Source organism: Anopheles funestus, chromosome 2RL (assembly GCF_943734845.2).
Source record: "Anopheles funestus chromosome 2RL, idAnoFuneDA-416_04, whole genome shotgun sequence".
NCBI lineage: Eukaryota > Metazoa > Arthropoda > Insecta > Diptera > Culicidae > Anopheles > Anopheles funestus.
The window spans coordinates 72,857,217-72,878,626 of NC_064598.1; the positions used below are offsets into that span (position 1 = coordinate 72,857,217).

Sequence of the window (21,410 nt, forward strand, 5' to 3'; positions counted from 1 at the left end):
CCAAAGGCATGCAACACGCGAAACTGTAGTATTCTGCCTGTATGTGTCTGTGTGTGTGTGACGAAGGGCCAAACTAGTGGAGGGAAATTCACAGTTAGTGAATTGTTGTGCAATCGCGGTTCTCTTTCCTCTTCATGTGCACAGGCGGCGAACTCAGCCGAGAAATCATTAGCATCAAATTATTGTTGAATAAACATTTTGACCTACTTATTCGCTTCCCGATGATCCCGGGGAATTTCCTTTGCGTAGTTGTATGTTTTGGTTTTATTTATTACTTCTGCGTTTTAGGTTTTTCTTCTGCTTTTTTTGCCGCTGCACTCTCCACCAAACTCTTAAGCCGGTTGGTTGCTTGATCTAGGCCCGAAACGACACCGAAATCTGGTACTAAAAGGGGCAGCACGGTTGGGAAGTGATGTGCCAATCGTAACCAAACCTCCGTAGATCAGGAGCAGGCCAACAGCACTGTTTAAGTCCCGTTAACCCCCCGGTAATGAATTGTAGACATTTATCGAACCCAGTTGCGATTGTTGCGCGAGCAGCAGCACGTATTGACCGTGGACGAGCTTGTTAGCGAAGGTACTGATTTCCATTCATTGGTTTGATTGGCAGACTTCAGTTTTTGCCCATTTTTCCCCAGGGAATTTTACGTGCAAAAAACAAGGCTAAAAGTGTTTTTTTTTTTGTTTGTTTCATATTGTATTTCTACCAGGGCAATTTATCTCTACGGTTGGTGGTGCTGGTGGAATAATTGGGAATAATTTATCATAAATAAAATTAGGTGTATACAAAACCGACAATCAATAAATTTAGGTGTATTCAAAAACCAACATACAAATATGTCAGGTTTGAAGCAAAACTAAATTTAAAAAACTTATTAACACAAATTATAAAACTATTTTATCTTCTGTATCACTCTAGTAAAATTGCAAATACAAAAATGAATACAAATTCAAATCTTAAACAAAATATAATAGAGTCTATAGCATTGTAATATGACAATGTTATATGAAATACTAGTTATAGGAAAATCTTGAAAAAGGCGTAGTATCTTAGAAGTACTTAGACGTGTTGGCCACTTTTGGTTTACTAGACTTATTTTTACCACGTAGCCGGAGTCGCGACCAGCCCCAGTCAATTTTTGCGCTACGTTTTAGAGATGAGCACACTGAGTAAGAGTGAGTGAGTGAGTTTAATCGTTTTTATGGAGTTTTTATGACTCTTTTACTTACTCCTTTACATTTTTACTCACTCACTCTCTGTGCCCACTAATGACTCTCTCCTTGGCGGTTTACTCACTCACTCTCAATGCCATAAGAGTGACTAGGTATAACCCAAAAATAAATGTTAATTTCATAAAATGTAACTTATGTTTTGTTTAATTTAAATACGGTTAACGCCAAACAATTTACAGCCAGCCATGATATACTAAATTTCGAATAATTACCTTCAAATTAACCAGCTTTACTTGAAATTGCAGCGAATTAAATAACTATTCACTGCATTTGAGTAGTAGTAAAAAGTAAAAAGTAGTAAAACACTTACTCACTCTTATTGAATAATTTAAATCCAAAAGGTTTGTACGACAAATTGTGAATAAAAACGCTAAGGAGTAACTTAAGGATTAATTTGAGTAATTTTTATGACTCTCAAAAAAGTTAGTAAAAGTTTCAAATTCTTATAACCACTCATTTACTCTGTTTCAACTCTCTGAAAAGAGTGTGTGTTCTCATCTCTACTACGTTTTTTATATTCATGTGCAGTTTGTTTTAACTGTAAAAATTTGTATCTATTTCCAAAACTTTCTTTTTAATCTTAATTATTTTTTCCTAATAAAACAATTTTGTAAAATCTAATTACATAGAGATACTGTTTTTCATCTTTTTTCTGCGAACCCTTTTTCTACATCTTAATAAAAATGTTGTATTGCGGTTGTAAGCTTTATTACCAATTAATGTTCCGCCCTAGTCTAATATCATAGTTTGTTTCCCGGGTTCGGCGTAACGTATTAAAATTTAATAGGCCAGATGCACACAAATCCCAACAGAATTGAAAACCTTTCGTCTGCCATTAGCCCACTTCCCTGTATGACACCAGGGCTAAGGGGGGTGCATATCAGTGATTTGTGAATCGGCACCATAACTCAACATTAATTGTACCGTTGATACACTACGTTGCTGTCCAATATCAAATGAAATGTCCGTACCGGTGCCACGGCTAATCAATATAATCGTTTACCCGTCACAATGCGTTCCACGGGTACGGGACACCAGTGGGACACCAATTAGACACTCCGCTCACTATTCAATCATTTTCGAGTCATTTGTACAAACAGATAATTATCGTATAGCCGACAAACTATCGAAACCGTAAGCGAATCATCGATCTCGAAAGTCCGGACACATGCACCAGTGTCTATTGCCTTTGCCGTGCCGGTGGAAGTGTTCCCATTATTTGCACTCCCGCCCACCCGTAACGGGCGGGCGGCGCAGGTAGATTAAGCTGTCAATCTATTATAATTGCGATAACATCTACACTAAATTAGGAAAACCCTCCAGAGTGGAAGGTGGCATGTCCCGCCGGTGGACCGAAGTTGAATTTTGGGTCCCTCCGTAAAATCAGGTCACTTTCGATCGAAGTTCGGCGTCACCGGAATGCAACGGTCGGGTCTTCCAAATTTATTGATCCTTGCACACTGTATCACACTACGGTTGACATAGAAATATGTTCGTGTCAGGCTTTTGCTTCTAAAAACGACTGCTCTACTCTGCCCGGACTGGGGTTTTGCATTTTGCACCTCCGGTCAACAGCAATGCGAACGTTCCGTAACATATTTTTGAACATTGGATCAGGTCCATTTACATGTGCTTGTTTTTGGATTCCAAGTAACATAACAAAACAGCAACTTTTCAAACGTTCAATAATACCCGCTTTCCGTCGCTTAGTAAAGAGAGGAAATGCTGAAATCATAACGTCGTGTGGAAGAAATAATCTATCACCAGAACCCTTGCAATGTTGCATACACGCCCATGGAAACCCTATGCATCGATATTCCAGCTGGCTAGCCTTTGCACACCGTCGGACACACGGAGCACAGCGCGCGTGTGAGCTCCATCGACGCTTTTATGGAAATCTATCGAACCAGAATAATGGAATAATAATGTTAACATTGATTTTCATCCAAATGTAGGATGATACATCGACAGGTCTCGCGTGGCATCTGCAAGAGTGGCATGTGCGGATAAATATTATTCGATCATGACACTGGACACGCAGCTCGGTCGGATCAATTGAATGCGTTTCGACGGATATCGTTTAACGTTGGTACTGCACACGCACCGAATGTATGTATCCATTGCAATGGGTGCAAAAAGTCTTTCTTTTTGCGATTTACCGCCGTGTTCGACAAAATGCAGCACCCACTTGACGTGCTGTTCTTCGAATAGAGAGCGAAAAACGCTATCATTTTTGACTCAATGTTCAACGTTTGTTTAAAGCTGTGTAGCGATTTGCTTTTTACGTTTGCAACAAGTTCTTCACGGTTGAACTGCGCTAACGATAGTCAATGGTTTGAAAAAAATAACTGAAAATAAGTTTTTTTTTTCATTTTCAACAAAGAATCAACAGTTTTATTTGATATATTACTCTTTTTGATCATCTAATGGAATGTAATATGAGCTGCAAATATAGAACAAATACCACGTGAAGTTTTCACCGAATGTAATCCTAAAATTACTTTGCAAATAATCAACTAACAATGCTGATTTACTGAGTGCAGAAAAATATTTACATTATATTACTTTTCAGATTTATATTAGATGCATTCTGCTGTTGTAGCGGGTATATATAGAAACGATATTTTCACCAAAAATATCGGTTTTACTAGCACATCAACAAATAAAATCTAAATATCAAAAAATAACAAAAACTCGGAAATAATTTTTCTATTTGTCTAATGTCAATAATAAATAACCTAAAACGTTCAGAATAACAAAAACTGAACTACTGCTGGCAAACGTGAGTAAATTTTATCGTCTAGTATTTGATATTCATTTTATTTTTTTATTATCAATTTTACTTTTGAAGTATTCCAAATTACAAAGAGCTACATATATGAAGTTATTTCTAACTTATTTAGGAGGTAGTATTTCCATGTTAGGTGTCATAGTTGACTACGAAGCACAAGAGATTGGATTTGTAATTATTTTTAGTATTTTAAAAAAAATACTATTAATGTAAGATAGCCAAAAAAATACCTCATTATTCACATGAGAATAATGAGCGTAGCACTTCAAAATAATAAATTTGAACTTAGTCGTTTAAAAAAAAATGACCAAAACTATCTTACGATTTATGCAACCTTGCGACAATATCAAAACTGTTAAGAAAGTGAAAAAGTTAATCGTTTAAAATTTGAAAGAACAGAAGACAGATTAAACTTACGAAAGAACAAACCAAAACCTCTTATATAAATTAATTGAACTATTATTACAGCTTAAAGCATCGAATCGCTTCTCAAAACTTTACTTTAAATTTACGAAAATGTTTGATGGTTTTGAAAATTTGTACGGATTCTGATAAAGGTGAATAACTCTAAATTTTTAAACTGGTTATGCTATATTGTGTATTATGTTTCTTCTCTGAGAAACGCTCAAAGTGGGTCCTTTAAAAGGAATGACATTATAAGGCGCTATAACGGAAATATTTTTTTTTTAAGTTGTATTTAATGAGAAACCTTTAAAATGCGAATATTTCATTAAATGCATTGAAGAAAAACACCTATTACTAACTTAGAATTCAAAATTGAATATTTAACCCATGTAGGAATCAAACCATCCATTGAATCATATATCTAAAAACAAACAAGCTGTTCCAAAACTACATGTACCAAAATGTACAATAAAGAATAGAATTACATGGTAGTACAAACTTGGATGCCAGTAAATATGGTAATTAAACTGATTTACAATTATTCGAAATGGAACCAAACGACTCTAAACACAATCGTATCACCAAAATGTAAACGTACACTGCCGCTCGTTTAGTGACCTGTTTCAGTACCACAGCAAATTGCCAAAATAATTCTAACTACATCAAACGCTCCAAATGTGCCAATTCTTCCACGTTCCACACACCCACCATCAGCAATCGGCGCAGTAAACACGAAACCCTCGATTACCGTTAATGGTACCGATTGGCAACATCACGGGTTGTCAAATTTTAATCCTGCCCACAAAACTGTCGACCCATTTGTAACAGTTCCATCACGCAAAACCGATCAAAATCAAACAAACATAATGCGACCATCAACACAACCACCAGCACGAACGAGACTCCACCGGGGGGCGAACTGCACCACGTTAAAATCTGTTTCTTCAGCAAAACTGCCACCGTCGACGAAAGCCAATGCACACGGTGTGAAAGTGCATCGGTAGTAGGCCTCTCCACACAGCTAATGATGACCATTTTGCTGCAGCGAACTGTAAATTGACACACAACGCCGTGTCCGCTACTAACACCGCTAAAGGGTCATGTGCACCTAAATCAATTTCAATCCGCATCCGAAACGATACCCCACACTTTGTTGCAAATGCACTGGTTGTCCTGGTGGAAAGGCAAAACGACCAACGACCAAAAGTGGTACGGTTGCAGGCAAAAGGATATGCAAACACACGCACACACACCCAAACAACATCAAATGCCACCATGAAACCATGAAACCATGCGTCCCCATTAGGACGCATCTCATCGCGGAACGGTTTCGGATGTAATGTGGGACGCGGTATCCTTTTCGCCGTTCGGGATTCGGACCCGGATTCGAAATGCCGGAAAACCTACACTCCCAGTGGGAGACCAGTCATGGCCATGGTGCACTGTTCGTGTTCGTGCCTCGGACACCATTAGACGTCATTGTCCCGCGGGAAATAAAGATTTATGTTTCATCTATCACGTCGTCATGATTTGATTAATGCAAATTTGCACTGCCCTTGCCGTTATGTACGGATCGTGGTTGTGGCAACCGACTGACAAGCACTCCAATTGAAATGGATCAAATTTATCCTTCACTGGAAACTTGTTTTTGAAATGCTGAGAATACTTAGAATTCCGTTGATGTAATTGCTGGCCGGAATGTTAAGGTGAGTTCCTGGTTTAAAAGAAGTATTTTATGACTATTTAATTTGCATACCTGTACAGCTCCTTATTCTGCTTAACCATTTTTATTTTATTAAAATTTGCACCTTTAATATTCACTTCAATTACAAATAAAAATAAAATAGCAACAGTTCGATTCGGATAATTAAAATTCCACTTCATCTTCGCTGGAGGACAATTTCCAGCATTTTTTTTTGGATAAATATGGTCATCCTAATGTCAAAGAGTTCTACACAGATGGATTCTATTCTGAGGCAGGCACGGGCTTCGGTGTTTTTAACACACGCATCAAAGCTTTTCATAAGCTTAAACGCTTTACGAGCTTTATGCACTATTATTAATAAGCGCGAGTCATCCAGATCTGTATTCTATTCTTACAGACAGCCTAAGTGCTGTCGAAGCACTGAAATCTGTTGAGGCTATAAAGACCCCCGATTACTTCACTCGCAAGATCTTGCACATCCTGAGCTCTCAGTTCAACAAGGCGTTTCGAATTCTCGTAGGGGTATTCCCGGAAATAAAAGAGCAGATCTCTTGGCCAAACGATGTTCCTCCGACGGAAGCTTTCTTGAGAGATCGATTCCTCCCCACGAGTTTCTTCACATTTCACATGCATGATATGCATGACTCGTCGGCAGAGCATGTTGGAAGAACTCTGGAGGTTCCTATATTCTATATCGCCACAAGTATCCTTGCGTTCCTGGTTTCATCGGCTCTCGGTAGAGCGCGCATTCATCCGTGTGATGTCCAGACTTATTTCGAATCCTTATGCGATGAATGCGCACCATCAACTTATAGGCATGTCCAACTCTAAGGTTTTATGACATTGATCACATTCGACCCTGCTGTGCCGATGCGCGACATTCTGGGGCTGATGTACTACGAATACGCGAGGATTTCGTTCGTCTTCGCCAAAGAGAGCAGAATCTTGTGATCCATTCCCCTTTCACGGACGAAGAACGAAGTAGACCAAACAACAAACTAGCCCGGCTCTGAGGTCTTGCAAACGATGCAATCAGGACGAAAGGTAAGGTATATTCCGTTGTTGAGAGATGGCAATGTCCCTCAACAAATCTCGAAATATGCAGAAATTAAGAAGAAATGAATTAGTTTTTAAGTACAACTTATATGACTGTTGGCCGTCCTAATTGAATTAAAAAACAACCCCAATAATATTTGTAATCTTTCTCTATTCCAAGGTTTCAGAACCAATTCTCCAGTCCGTATAGACATCTCATCTTTAAAGCAACTTTGAGTCCCACCTGCCCCCTATCACCGCCTTTGTTGAATATTTGAATGATCACCAGCAAATATTTGCCGTCTCATGCTTTGAATTTCATTTGTGTATTTATTCCCACCCTAGCAACTGAGCAACAGTGCCAAAATATCAAACAATCGTCGCCTTAACCACTACGCCTGCTCGAAGCACGGTTAGATCATCGGAACCGTGAATTTAATCACAAACCGTGTCGATCTATTTTCACCGGTTCTAGTCAAAAACAGGAATGCGCCCGGCCAAAAGGCGCATCGTTATGGGGCAATAAATTTTTGTACGGTCAATTAGCAAAGTGATGAAGATATTAGCCCTGGCCGTGCCCATTACAGTAACGAGCAGGAAAACTCCGCTCATCGGTCAGCATCGTGCAGTTTCACGACGGGAGAGAGCGCAACCATTTTACCCCACGCTTCACTGCCCATTTTACACTCGCGGGGGGCTGATTTCCGGTTGGTTCCAGTTGCTTGTTGCTCCCCCGTTGAGCGAACATCAAGTGGCGGGAAGGTGCATGTTACCAGAAATCGATGCTTGCATGGGAAAATGCGCAAATTGCTTTTCCTCACAGGTGGGAGATTACAAAGGGTAAAAGCTCAAAGTGGATCAATTTTTTTCCACGGATGGAGAAATAAATACAGTCAGCGATGCTACGATTATCAGATAAAAGGTTATAGGTATTTTTCTTATCTTACCAGATTTTTTGGACAGCATTCATTAAGCTTGGAAATGATTACAAACAATAAAATCTTTCACCAGTCGCGACTGCGACATTAAAAATCATTCGTTGAGCTGTAAAATTTAATCAACTTCCTCAACCAGACAAACGGAAAGCTCTCCCTCTATCAGAGGCAAACATGACAATAATCTACCAACATTACTCCTTCCCGTTTGTCAGAATCGCCAGCGTGGCTTCAGCTCCCAAAAAAAAGAGCTAATTATTTTGATTAGGATCATTATACTTCCTAAGCTGCAGCAGCACGGTGGCTAGGGTCGAGGCCACGGTCATAATAAATATTCCATGAAATATAGGAACGATCTCGGGATTTTATGATGGCAATTTCGCGCTTCTTCACAGGTGAGTCTGATTTCACGGTACCGCAAGTTACCTTATGCCGGGCGCTCTACACGAGTTTAGAACACATTCCGACTGTGTTGTCGCACCGGTGGGTGCGTGTCCTTGCGGTTGGCCTGGTTTTTACTCAGGCAAGAAATCGCAGGAGGGATCCCATTTTCTTGCCGAAAGAATAAAAATCTTTTGCAGTTTTGATTTTTTTTCTTATATGTTGCAGCTTTTTGAGTCATACCACTCCACTTTTATTTTTAAATCCTCCCCCACAATCTCCCCCCACACACACACACACACGTCGTTCCTGACGCTGAACAGGAGCGTTGAGTGATTTGCTGCTAGATGGCAAAGTGTTATCTACAATTCTGACACAAAGTACAGATTTCACGCGTAATAAAAACCGAAAGCCATTTATTTATGGTGAATTTTTTTTATGACTTTTCATCCTCGTTTTCTCAAGTATCGTGCAGTGTTGAAACGATACAGAACCATAAGTCCTGAAGCGTGCTGCGTCAACTTGGCAAAGACGATGAGGAAGCTTCGCAATGGTATGGAGTGTTTTAGAGGTTTTTTTGTTCTAAAAAATTGGTTGCTTAACAATAAGAAAAAGTTTCACATTATACAAATGTGTGTGTTTAAGTATACAAACTTTTCAAAAATGTAAAAAACAGATTTAATGTAAAAAATTTCTTTTTTAATAAATTTAACACATCAATTCCAGAAAAATCATTTCAATGATAAAACACATGTTAGAAAGTTACAACATGTTGAAAATAAATCCATAGAATAACACTCTCACAATTTCTGACCGAATCGTGGCTTGTTTCAATTTCAGACCGACGTGTTTTTCATGGCTGTGCCCAGTCTGTTTCACAATGGCTTTCAAAGTATGTCATCCATTTAAAGTCCCATTTGACATAACTGAGGCAATGATACATGAAACGAACCCGAGTGGAAACTCCAGGATTGATGTGTTTCTAAATGCGTCACCAGTCGTAGCGTCCTAAACAACTTCATCGACTGAAAAAATGACATGTTTGAAGAAGCAGCAGACACCAGACACCAACTTGTGCCACACCGAGAAACACGCCCAACCGCTGGTTAACAAGTGGTTACGCGAACGGACTCAGTTCGATGGTGTTTTTTTTTATTTTTTCGAGGGTGGAAAATACAATTTAGAAAAATTGTTACCCATAACTCACTCAGTGGCAACCGTTCTCGTTCAACCATGACATCGATAGCGCCTTCAAAGTTAACGAACTTCTTGTATATTATGGTTCACAGTTTTCCCCCCAAAAAGGATGGAGGCGCCATTGAAGCTTTGCGGTTAAAACAACCCTTCCACCAATTGGTTCTCACACCCGCTTCCGACCATCGCTATTTTCGGCGCTAACAGTATAAATCTCGTTAGGCTAAAATTGGTTTTGATATTCCGCAAATAGTTCTTTTCGTCAGGGAAATTTACATAATTAAATCCGCCGGTGGTATTCACTTTTTCACCCAGCTGATTCACGATTCGCCAAATAAATCACTCCATGCTGGAAGCTGATGAGATCAAGGCTGAGAAGTTCTAGAGAAGGAGTTACCGAAAGGGGAGGATGCAGAGGAGAGCGAAGAGCAAGGTGGGCGAAGCTCGCTCTGTGTCATTTGAACCATTTTGGCTTTCGTGACGGTGGGTTGGATTCCTTTGCAGTCTCATTATTTTGCCGTTCAGGCCGCAATAACAGTGCCACGTTCTTGAACCGTTTCAGTCGCGTGGTGTTGCGCGAATCATCGAGCTAGAAATAAATAATTAAAACATTAAGAGCTAACGATGGTTTCAGATTTTTCTTGCGATACCGTTTTTCGTTGTCTGTGTAGGAGGAAAGTAAAGGAAAAGTAGTACTTATTCCCAGAATTTTGATCAGAAAACGGAATAACCAGAGCGATGAATTTCATAATGTGTAATAGCATCAAATCAGGTGATCATTGCGCAATATTTAACCAGATATTTTAAGTTTTAAAGGCTTTTTTAACTTCATACCAATTAAAACATCATTATTATATTCTATAATTAACGTAAATTCTTTTTAGAGCAGCATGTCCGTATATTTTAAATTGTTGTAAAAGCATGGTTTACTTTAGAAAGAATTTTTGTTTTAAAATTTTCATCAACTCTAAATCAATCTATTTGTGTTGCACTTTAATTTTACGATTATAAATAAGTTCGGGCGGTTTTATAACAAGCCGCGCAAATTATTCAAATTTACATTGATGTGATCTGACTACACCGCCAATTTGAAGTGTCTTCTTCAGGCTTTCTTTTCCACTGTCTGTTATTTTGTTAAAGTGTAAACAATGTAAATTCCATGAACTTCAAAAATGGCAACATTACTACCGAATAAAGTGTTTTTGTGGGGAGTTTTGATTCATTATTTCGGCATTAACAAATCGGCTAAAGAAAGTCATCTTATATTAGTGAAAGTTTATGGTGACCCTAAACATACATATGGCTACCCACGCCATGTTTCGTCATCGACACCCAGACCGAAACTTCATAGCGCTAAGCTCATGTTGTCTTTTTGGTGGGATCAGCTGGGTGTGGTCTACTACGAGCTACTACAACCGAACGAAAAGATCACAGGAGATGTCTATAGACGCCAATTGATGTGTGTGAGCCAAGTATTTAAAGAAAAATGATCATTCAGAAATCATTTTACTGCATAATAATTCTCGTACATATGTGGCAATCGCCGGTGAAAAAATCTTAGGAAACACTTAAATGACATGTTCTACACCACCCACCATACAGCCCAGACAACACACCTTCTGAATTCCATCTGTTCCGATCGATGGAACATGGCCTAGCTGAACAGAACTTCTCCAATTATGGAGAAATGAAAAAATGGATCGATGAAAGGATAGCGTCCAAAAAACTCTTAGTTTGCCAAAAAGAAGGGAAAAAGTAATAATCAACGATGGACAATACTTTGAGGATTGAAACAGTAACCAATTTTTCATAATAAGTCTTTTAATTTCGCTAAAAATCCACCCGAACTTATTTATACTCCCAATACTACATACGAAAAATTAAAAACAAATTCTTTCCCTAGGTCTAAATCATTGACTGTAAGTAAACAGTCATCTTCCCACAGAAGGGCCACGTTTCATCCATTTCGTACATTCTTCGGTGTTTACATCACGTGCAAAGAATACGAAACGAAGGCACAGCTTAACACTACGATCTGGTGCAAAATCAAGCTAGTGAACCAAATATTTGAAATATGTCAAACATGCCATTCTTTCGCCTCTGGCCTGAATTCTTCTAGACAAGGCGCAAATCAAATGATAAATGTTCCAACATTCGCAAATCATAGTTAGTATTCCATTCACATCCATACACTTATGCATACGGCTTTCTTGTCGTGTACTTTGCGAATCGATCTATACATTACTGAACTGAGTGAAATGAATATATACCCTACATTTACTTCTCACAACCAATTTCCTGCCTATTTCGTTGGCAAATCTTTAAACAAGAATCAAGTTTTCACATCGCATTCATAGCTTTTCTTCTTTCCAATTACTTTTTGAACCCAAACCATCTCGTTCTGGGATATCCGTTTTTTTCTCTCTGGAATCGTAAAGAATACCACAATTCACATCATGCTTTATCATCGATATCAATCAGCAAAAAAACACGATAAGAACTCTGTATGCTCCATATGCCATCCATCTTCACCTACCAGGCATACGAATTGCATTGATGCATCCGGAGACTTTAAAGACCTAAACCGCTCAACCACATTGGTTTTGTGGGCAAAGCATCTATATGCTGCTATGATGTAGACGAGTTGGCACCGGCACGAACAGTAGCATCATGCAGCACGCAATTGTTCGGGTCATAGTTAGAAAAGCCCCTGTTTTTTTGCTGCTTTATTCACACCCGGCCGTTCTCATTTTTACCACTGTACGATGAAAACTAACGCTTCATTGTGATGGAAACGTACTGTGTTGTATGGCCATTTTTTTCTCTCCCTACCCACTAAACCGGTTTGCAGATGCATCACTAGTGTACGCATTCAGTATCGTGACAAGTTCTTGTGTGAAGTTTTCAATTAATTGAAACCTTTTTTCTGTGCGGAGTCTTTAACGTAGGGTTTAGCTTTTTTTTTAGCATTTGTGGAACGAAATCTGCAATTGAATTGAAGACTTGCTACGCTCTAGGAAATGCTGATTGAACTGTCAGTATTCGATTTTTTTCTCTCTATAGATTGAAATTTTCTAAAATACGATGCGTTGTTGTTAGTTTGCAGAAACGCCAAAGAGTTGTCGGAATCAACAAAAGGGCGGTTATAGAAGAGAGATATTGATTTGGGGCAAAAAACGCAACAACAAGTAAGTAAAAAAAATGTACAACGTAATAAAAGCAATTTTTGAAATCAAAATTGCTTGGAAATATTTTCCAATAAAGTTCCCCTTCGCCAACAATAGAAATGTATATACCGCAAAAACAGACCCCCTTTACGTACGACAAATTCCATTTACACTGGCAACTGTCACATGAATCCATTTGCTACAGCAATCTGGTGATCCACTTTAGTGTGAAAATAATTTAAAAATTATCAATTTCGGTAATTCACTCGACCACAACGACGCGACGAAGGTTAGCGCAGTGGCCCCCTACCTTTCGCCCACACTTGCACAAACGATTGTGAACATTAGTTGCACAACTTCGTCGAAGCTTCCTTTGTCCACCTGTGTCCCTTTTCCGTAACCGGGCTGGCAAATATTTCCGCTTCCGTTCAACCGTTTCCCGTTCACCGTGTAGCAGCAGGACATTTTTGCGAAACTTTAGCACAATTCCGTCTGGCGCTGGGGGTTTCCGTTGCGAAAACGTGCCGTGCTGGGTTTGAAAATCCATCCATCCAGTCCAATCCCAACCATATTGGCACACTCCCGGCAGTTCGGATAAAAGTTTTCCCGCGAAATAGCTTTACACTTTCCAAAGTGTCAATTTATATTCCATCCCATTTCCATCACTGCCAACACCGGCGGGCTTGTAACGGGTATTGCGAACGATGTTGGTACGAGATTGGAAAACCCTAAAGCAGGCAGAATTGCAACGAAGAAAGAAAGAAAACTCCCCCTTGTCTCTCTTTTCTCGAACGGTAACACCAGCAAAGCTATGAAACACGCAACCGTTGTTGTAGAAAAACGTTTGTGGACGAAAAATGGTAGAAATAAACGACAAAAAGCGAAAGTAAAAGCGTTGATTTCTTAGCCAAAGTTTGACTTTCCTAGGACCGATGCAAGCACTGTTGTGCTTGTGCAAAACCAGTGCCATCGGAATAGCTTTCTTCCCCGGTGCAGTGGTCTGTAACGATTATGAATAATTTAGGATGAAAAGTTCTCTGGTCGCGCGCTTTCGCTGCGTTCTTTACTGATGCATTCTTTTTTGCTCTTTCTTCTGTCGCGCTTTCTACGACTCAGCTCAGCTCAAACACTGCCGATCAGGGGAGTACAGCAGAGCCTAGCGTTATCCTTTGCCGGTATACTTACAGCGACAAAACCCTCCTACCGTTGCTGATGTCGTTCAGCATCATCGCTACGTACCTTGGTAGTCATAAATCTAGATTAAATTGATAAGTATTTTGATCGGCGAAGTAATAAATCAATCACCGGTCGGTGGTGAAACTTGACATGGACCGTATCGACTGATCCTCTGCTAGCAAGTTAAACTTTGCCGCACTATACAGCCCGGAAACAGCTTCGATGCTGGAGAGAATAAACCGCTCTAAAGCGGCAAAGCGGTGATCTATGCCGAGGATGAATTCAAATGCAATGATTGGATTGAGCACTTAAATTGATGTCATCGATCATCGCTGCGTGTAAGCGCGCCGAGAGTGTGGTAGAAAATCAAGTGAACAAATTAGTGTTCGCTAAGCGGTTTCCAATCGAATATGTGTAACATGGGAGACACAACGCGCATTAATGTGCTACACAACGTAATTAAGCTATTACAATGCCGCTTTTACGCCAATCGTGCTAATCGTTTTTACAAGTGGTGTTCCATGGTGGTTGTTAATGTTAATGCAATTTGTGCAAATAAACTATCGACTTCAATATGTTACAGTTCATTAACTTCATAGGTCCCCATGTCGCAATACATTATTCGATCAATAAAAATTACGCTCATGTACACCATGGGAACTGGTTTAACTAACGTGTGATTCGTTATTCATGCTTTTGCCGTTCCAGTTATTGTTAAAAGTATGGAGGGAAATTTGTTACTTTTTATGCTTTAATGAATATTCTTGGAATGGGTAATGTTGTAACAACATTGTATCATGTTTTACAATAAGATCATTTTAAAAATAAATCCATTCTTCTGTCTTTAGGAGATTTTTCCCAAACTGGCGAACAATTCTTACATTAAGTTTTTACAATTCTCTCTATACGACAATTTATCCACTATGCCACGTAAGACTAAGCTAGTAACTCCTTGATGTCTTCCATCTGAACTGCATGATGATGCCTTTAAAATTGTCTACATACCTAAAGAAATTTTTGATAACTTCGGTGAAGGGTTTCTGTCCAATTATTGGCAGTAAATAATCATAAATTTAAATTCGACAACTTGAAGCAACTCATAACAAATGATTCTTATGGTAGTCCCACCAAAGCCGAAGATTTAAACTAAAATTTCTGTCTATAAGTTGTAATTTAGCCTCTGTTTGATTAACCAATCTGCGTTTTGACCACGACCATTTTTGTCCAAAAGCATCAAATGCCATACTTCTCAGAGCTTCAATCTCGGTTCCTTTCAATTTCAATTTTATACCATTTAGCCAAGGTTTTGTAGATAAAAACTAGAGGAAAATGTTTTTCCATATTAATCGGTGAGTGTTCAAACAGGTGGCAGGAGGTGTTGAACACATAATGGCACGTAACAGAAGGTTGTTGCGCCCAACAGGAATACGGAATTAAACAGGGGATATTTGAAAGGAAGAGGTAATGGAGGGAGCGAGTAAGAGTAAACGAAAGAATAGCAGATCATAGATCAGGAGCATCAGGGCAGTTCAACAGGAGACCAGCTCAAAGCGCGACACTTGGACTCATAGTCGGGTAGGACAGAGGATGGTTCACAAGAGCGTATGCGGAAAACCACCAGATATGTGAAAGACCTTCGTACCTATTCGGCAAGACCGCTGTGGATTCTATCATTTTGAGACCAGATTACTGAACAATACTCAAGTCTCGACCTGACCAACAAGTAGAAGATCACCTTGACACAAAATGGATCATTAAAGTAATGTGGGTAATGCGCCTTAAGATTCCAAGATTCAAGAGTGTAACGGTCAATAGTTGATTCTCTGGGCTCGCTGCAACTGCAAGTTTCCGAGAAAATGTATCAAGTTTTCTCTTTATCAATTATCATAAAAGGTATAAAGTTTCAAGTATATGCTATATCCAACTATTCTGCAATTATTCAATCTATTCTTCACGATATGGTGAAGATTACAACCTTGGTTGAGCCGACCATTGATGATAGCAGGGCCGGTCTCTACACGACAGGACCGAGAATCAAATCCCATCCGAGCCAATTCCCGTTGGTAGGACTGACTATCCTACTAGGGCGAAATAAATTCAAGGTAAATCATAAATGACACAGAAGAAAATTATTACAACGTTCTTACAAACCTTAACGTTCAAAACTACTTCAGGAAAATGAAGGAAAATTATTTCTGAAATTACAAAAATCAATCAATCTTTTTGTTTTAAACACAAGCTGCCTTTTTTAATGGCCCCATTACAATTCTAGTTCTGTCAGTTTATGCTGTAGCTACCAAATCTCGCTGGCATTGCATGTACGTCGTACTGCGAACGTGCAAACGTCACAGATTACTCTACCATCCACGAAAACCAACCTCGTAGATGTGAATGAAAATAAAACCAACGAAAAACAAAAAAAGACACACATATTGGAGAAAGTTTTTGGCACGTACGCTTCTTTCGTTCACGTAGAATTTCCATTACCACCCCCGTATGCTTCCTGCCTTTCTGCCACGCCCATCCAATACCCGAGGCGTTAGCTTAGCGGTCAGACAATTTATCTCACGGTATTTGGAACAGAAGGCTTTTGGACCACCCCGTTCAGTACGGTGGTTACCGATCTGCGGTAGAGCTATTAGAAACTGTTCCGGCATCTCACTATCCACAGCAGCACAGCAAACCATTCGTTTCTCCAAAAGCCACTTGAAATGGAGCCCGCTTTTCACTGCCACGGTCAGACCAAGCGGGTGGAAGGCCCGCTGACCGATTTACCTTGCTGCAGCGCATCGGTACGGTGGCCGCTATGCGTCGGAGGTTTCTATTTGTGTGACCAAAGCAACTAACCCGATTCGCATTAGGTCAGGTCAATTATCTAATAAACTTAATTATGTAAATTTGCCCACAACCACCATCCGTCCGTCCGTCCAGCTGAACGCTAACAGCAACGAAAAGCATCAATCTGGCACACAGTTGATTTGAAACACTTTCTCGCCCACTCTGACCCATACGCCATGCAGAGGTATAGCTGAGAACGGGCATCGATTTGGTGTTCAAACATTGAGCCTTTTTTGGTTTGTTTCGCTCCGTTTTATCCGATTTTCTACTCCACGTTGGTGTGTCATCAAAATCTCCTTTTTTATATTTTGAGCTTCGGCTCAGATTCGCAGATCTATTAACAACCGGAGAGATGCGTTGGCTTTCATCGTACGCCGAAATTTGATCTGGCTCTTTTTTTTGTTGCTTATCATGCCCCGTTGGCATTCAATCGCTAACCTATGTGATCACTTAGCTTTGCCTTCCATCCATCCCGACAATCGGTTTCGGCCAATCTCGGACTTTAGTTTCCGACGAATCCTCTGCGAGCGAATGAAAAAGAAAGCCTCCTCTAATTTGCCCATCGGCTGCACAGTTTTCCGGAAATCCGATCAGCATTCCCTCTTTGCCCGGGATTCGATGCTTTATCTTACCGCCTGGGTAATCCGATTTTCCGATCAGTCTAGCGCTAACTTTCATCGTCCCAGCGTGATACGATCAAGATGTTGATCTAGGCACTGTTTTTTTTTGGCGTAAAAACGTTTCGGCAAATTGATTTACTTCGCCCGGTATGGTGCGAAGAAGCGTTCCCTTTGAATGAGCTTCATTGTTATTGTAGCTTTTCCGCCGAATGTGAATAGGAATGGGTAAAATGAAGAAAAATTTAACAAATTTAAATGCTATGTTTTACAGGCACCTTCATATTATCGTTGTTAATATCATGGAAAATTTGTTGGCTCAATTAAAAATTATTGCTTAAGATAATGATTATTTAAAGAAGGTAATTTTAAGCTACGCAGCTTACCTTCCGATAATTAGTTCTAGGAAAGCATTCATACTTTCTATTATTACCAACTTTTTCTCGGAAGAGAACATTCTTTTGCTTAACATAATTTTCCTCCTACGAGTAAAGAACATGTTCACTAAGAAAATAACTTCAACATCTATTCTATAAATAACTAAAATGTATAAAAGCAGTACAAACTCAAACGTGAAAGCTCACAGCAGCAAGATACTGACCAACAAAAAAAAATCAATGCACTCAACTTCTTGCGGCCAAATTTCCATTAACCAACAAAACCCCCAACCGAGGCTTTCCCGCTGAGGAGGGGGAAAATCGACCTCAAAACGATGGGCACGTTTTGACCGTTTCGGTCAGCTTTTACGCCTGCCAAGATGAGGATAGTTAGGGACGTTACGGGAAAGTGGAACTGATTTCCTTTTTTTTTTTTTGCTTTTGATGAGCAACATTTTGGACGGAAGCCCCCCAAGTTGTGGTACACTCGCCAGAAGACGGAGTGCGCATCAAATTTACGATCAACCTGGAAATTGTTTACTTCATGCTCGGTGGAAAAAAGAAGTATATTCTCAACCCTGTCTGCAGATGCTCTGCTGGTGATTTTATCAAAATTGGAGTAATTTTTTTTCCTAGTGGAACTTTTGAGCGCATTTCCTGCTTTCGAACGCATAAAAACAATTTTTTTAAATAAATTATTCAAGCTTGATGTTTTTGCACAATAGTGCAATTATTTAATAAACTGTCTTTAATTTAAATCTGGTTTAAGAATTTAAACAAAATACATTTATTTTTAATAATATTTGCAAACCAGAAACAGGTCCTTCAATGACAATCCACTTGAATTTGTTAATAATTTGTTTTCTAAAATTCAAAACTAAGTTCAATATAATACTTACCATAGGTCTCAATGTGCTCGGATTCCGATAGTACTCGCTGCCGGCAATACTTTGTAGATATTTCTTATTAGTTCCATAGATGGGCTCCATTTTTACTTAGATCAGCAATACTTCCGTATTTTTCTTTTTCTTTCTTTAACTATTCCACCAAAAACCAAAAAACTCCCTCCTTCACACAGACACTTAGTTATTCACTTTCACTGGCACACACTCGAATAAATACATCGCACTACACCTGCAACATGGAGGATGCTTCGGCATGCTTTTTCTTCTCCATCAGCAAAACCTGGTGCGGATGCTCCATTGCATTAAGTGTGACACACTTTCCTACACTGTGCAATCTTCCGGCGCCACCAAAGTTATTCCTGTTTTTTTTTGTATTTTGTTATTCGTGTTTCCCTTTCAAAGCTAATCCATCGTTAGATAATGAATGGAACACTCTTCTACCGTGTAGCACTGGCGCTTTTAACGTTGCACCTTTAGCAAGTTTCTCCAGGTGAATCTGCAAAATAACGCACGTCCCAGATGAATAAAATAATTAAAATTTGGTTCACTTTCGATAAAAAAAGCACGCAGCACTAAAACGTATCATTAAACCTTAACTACCATCACCGGTGAGGGAAATGCTCTGAGAAACGTTTTCCGCCAATTAGATTCGCTCGTCGAAAGTCTCTGGCGGTGATGCATGGAGGTTCCAAATTTGTTTTTCTGTTCAATGTATATCAGTTTTGTTTCTTTTTTTTCTCACTTCAAATACACGAACACCTTAGAAATGCTTTAGATGATCGGAAAGCTAAACTATATTACAGCAAAAAACTCTTTTCAAATGAAGTATGGATAACACCTGCTCGAACCAATCGAAACCACCACGTCTATAAACTGATCAAACGCGTACGTGTCACATGTACGGTTGGGTCTGTGAAGTCCTAAACTATCTACATAGTTTCAGCTCCTAGCTGGCAGAGGAAAAAGTTTCATCTGCACAATTACCCGATATTGGTGCCCGGTGCAGAAACTAGCACAAGTACCTCATGCCTGCAAGTTGTTCAAACCAACCGAGGAAAAATTGACCCTTCTGCAAAGAGACAGTACTCAATGGCACTCTAATTGCCCGCTTGATTTCGATGTGTGACGTCGTTGACCAGCACCACTCTCATTTCCCGTATCTTTCCACACTGGCCCGGGCTAACCACAGGTGCCTGCCGGTGACGTTCTTGCTCCGTTCGGCAACCCGGAGAACGTTTGACCGAACTTCGTTTCCTTAATGGAGTCAATTGCCGGCGTGGAAATGTTCACACTTGTGTACCGGTTGGGAAACAACAAAAACTTGTCTGCACCCATTCTCCGTTCAGGTCACGGAGTCATGCTGTCATGGCCCGAATATCCGTACCCCCAAAAATTACTGGGCCCCGTTTTGTCGTACTTTGCATTTTTACCGCAACCGAGCGTTGGGTTTCTGACGTGTGACAGCGGGTTTCATTGAACGAGACTTCGATGGTCAACTTTTTACTTGGCAATATCGGAAAATTTCACACTTTCATCGTTCGATCGAAGGGATAATGTGCTTTTTACCTCGATGAACGACGGCACGAAGGAACGTTTTTTGTTCCAACAAACAAAAAAGCACTAAAGTACATGCAAAAAAGGTTGGCAAAATGTTTGTTGTGAAATATTTGCCTTATTTCTATTGGAATTTAAGGACTTTTATTTTATTTTTTGCTGGTAATATTGATCGACTTTTATATAACGGGAATCTGTTGCAATAAATGCAGCAATGTAGTTAAATTTAAGATTTAAAAAAAAGAAAAAAAAATATAAGGTTTTTTTAAATGTTTTCATAGGTCGTATTTTAAATCATTTATTATAACATAAGCAAAACCACGGTAAATGGAATAGTCAATCAGCGAAAAACATTAAACTTTTCTTCTGCAAAATCTTCCATAAAATTGTTTATCCTAATAGCAATAAGGAAGGATGCACGAACATCAACATCACACTCCATCAACACCACAAACTGGCTTGGTCTTGTTTACCCAGACCATATTATGGCGCATGGCATACGGAAAGCAGGTTACCAGAACAATGAGATTCAGTCCGAAGTGCTTCCCACTTGCGTATTGCGCCACTAACAGTGCGACACATTTTCCGCGACACATTGTCCAACCCCACCGATGGTCAATGGCCAGACTTGTTGTTGGCTCGTTCCTCAAGCGCTGCTGGGAAATGACAACAACCAGTTTACCCACCAGCCACCGTCCAGCCGTCGTGGATTGCATTTTCATTTACTTCCTACTTTTACTCTAATTAAAAAATAGCGAACTGGCGAACCAGTACGGTGAAGATTCCGTTTCGTTGACGCACCAAACGCCGGCCGGTTCGGCCATAGACGTCGTCGTTGCCATACCAGTTTTCCTTTTGCTGCGTGATGCACACAGTTGACGCGTCTTATGATTCATCGCGAGCGCAATGGATGGATTTGTGCAAACATTGTAAAACGATCAGTTTGAAGCTTATTTTCTTTAGTTTTTCTTTCGTACGGTGGGAAGTTTAATCGTGCCATGGTTTCTCCTCCATGATTAATGCTATCCACAATCAATAAAATTGTGCTTCCCAGTACAATGAAGGTGCTTCATGGATTTTTCTATCTCTCTTGTCATG

At 39.7% G+C, this 21,410-nt stretch overlaps 1 protein-coding gene across 1 annotated transcript in view; it reads right to left on the reverse strand.

Annotated features, from left to right (window-relative positions):
* LOC125766183 (mucin-5AC) overlaps positions 1-21,410 on the reverse strand; it is a 47,373-nt gene that overhangs the window by 17,561 nt on the left and 8,402 nt on the right. The window contains exon 2 of the mRNA XM_049431905.1: positions 18,753-19,254. Within this exon, the coding sequence (XP_049287862.1) occupies positions 18,753-18,842 (90 nt within the window). The 5' untranslated portion in view covers positions 18,843-19,254. The remainder of the gene's footprint in view (positions 1-18,752; positions 19,255-21,410) is intronic.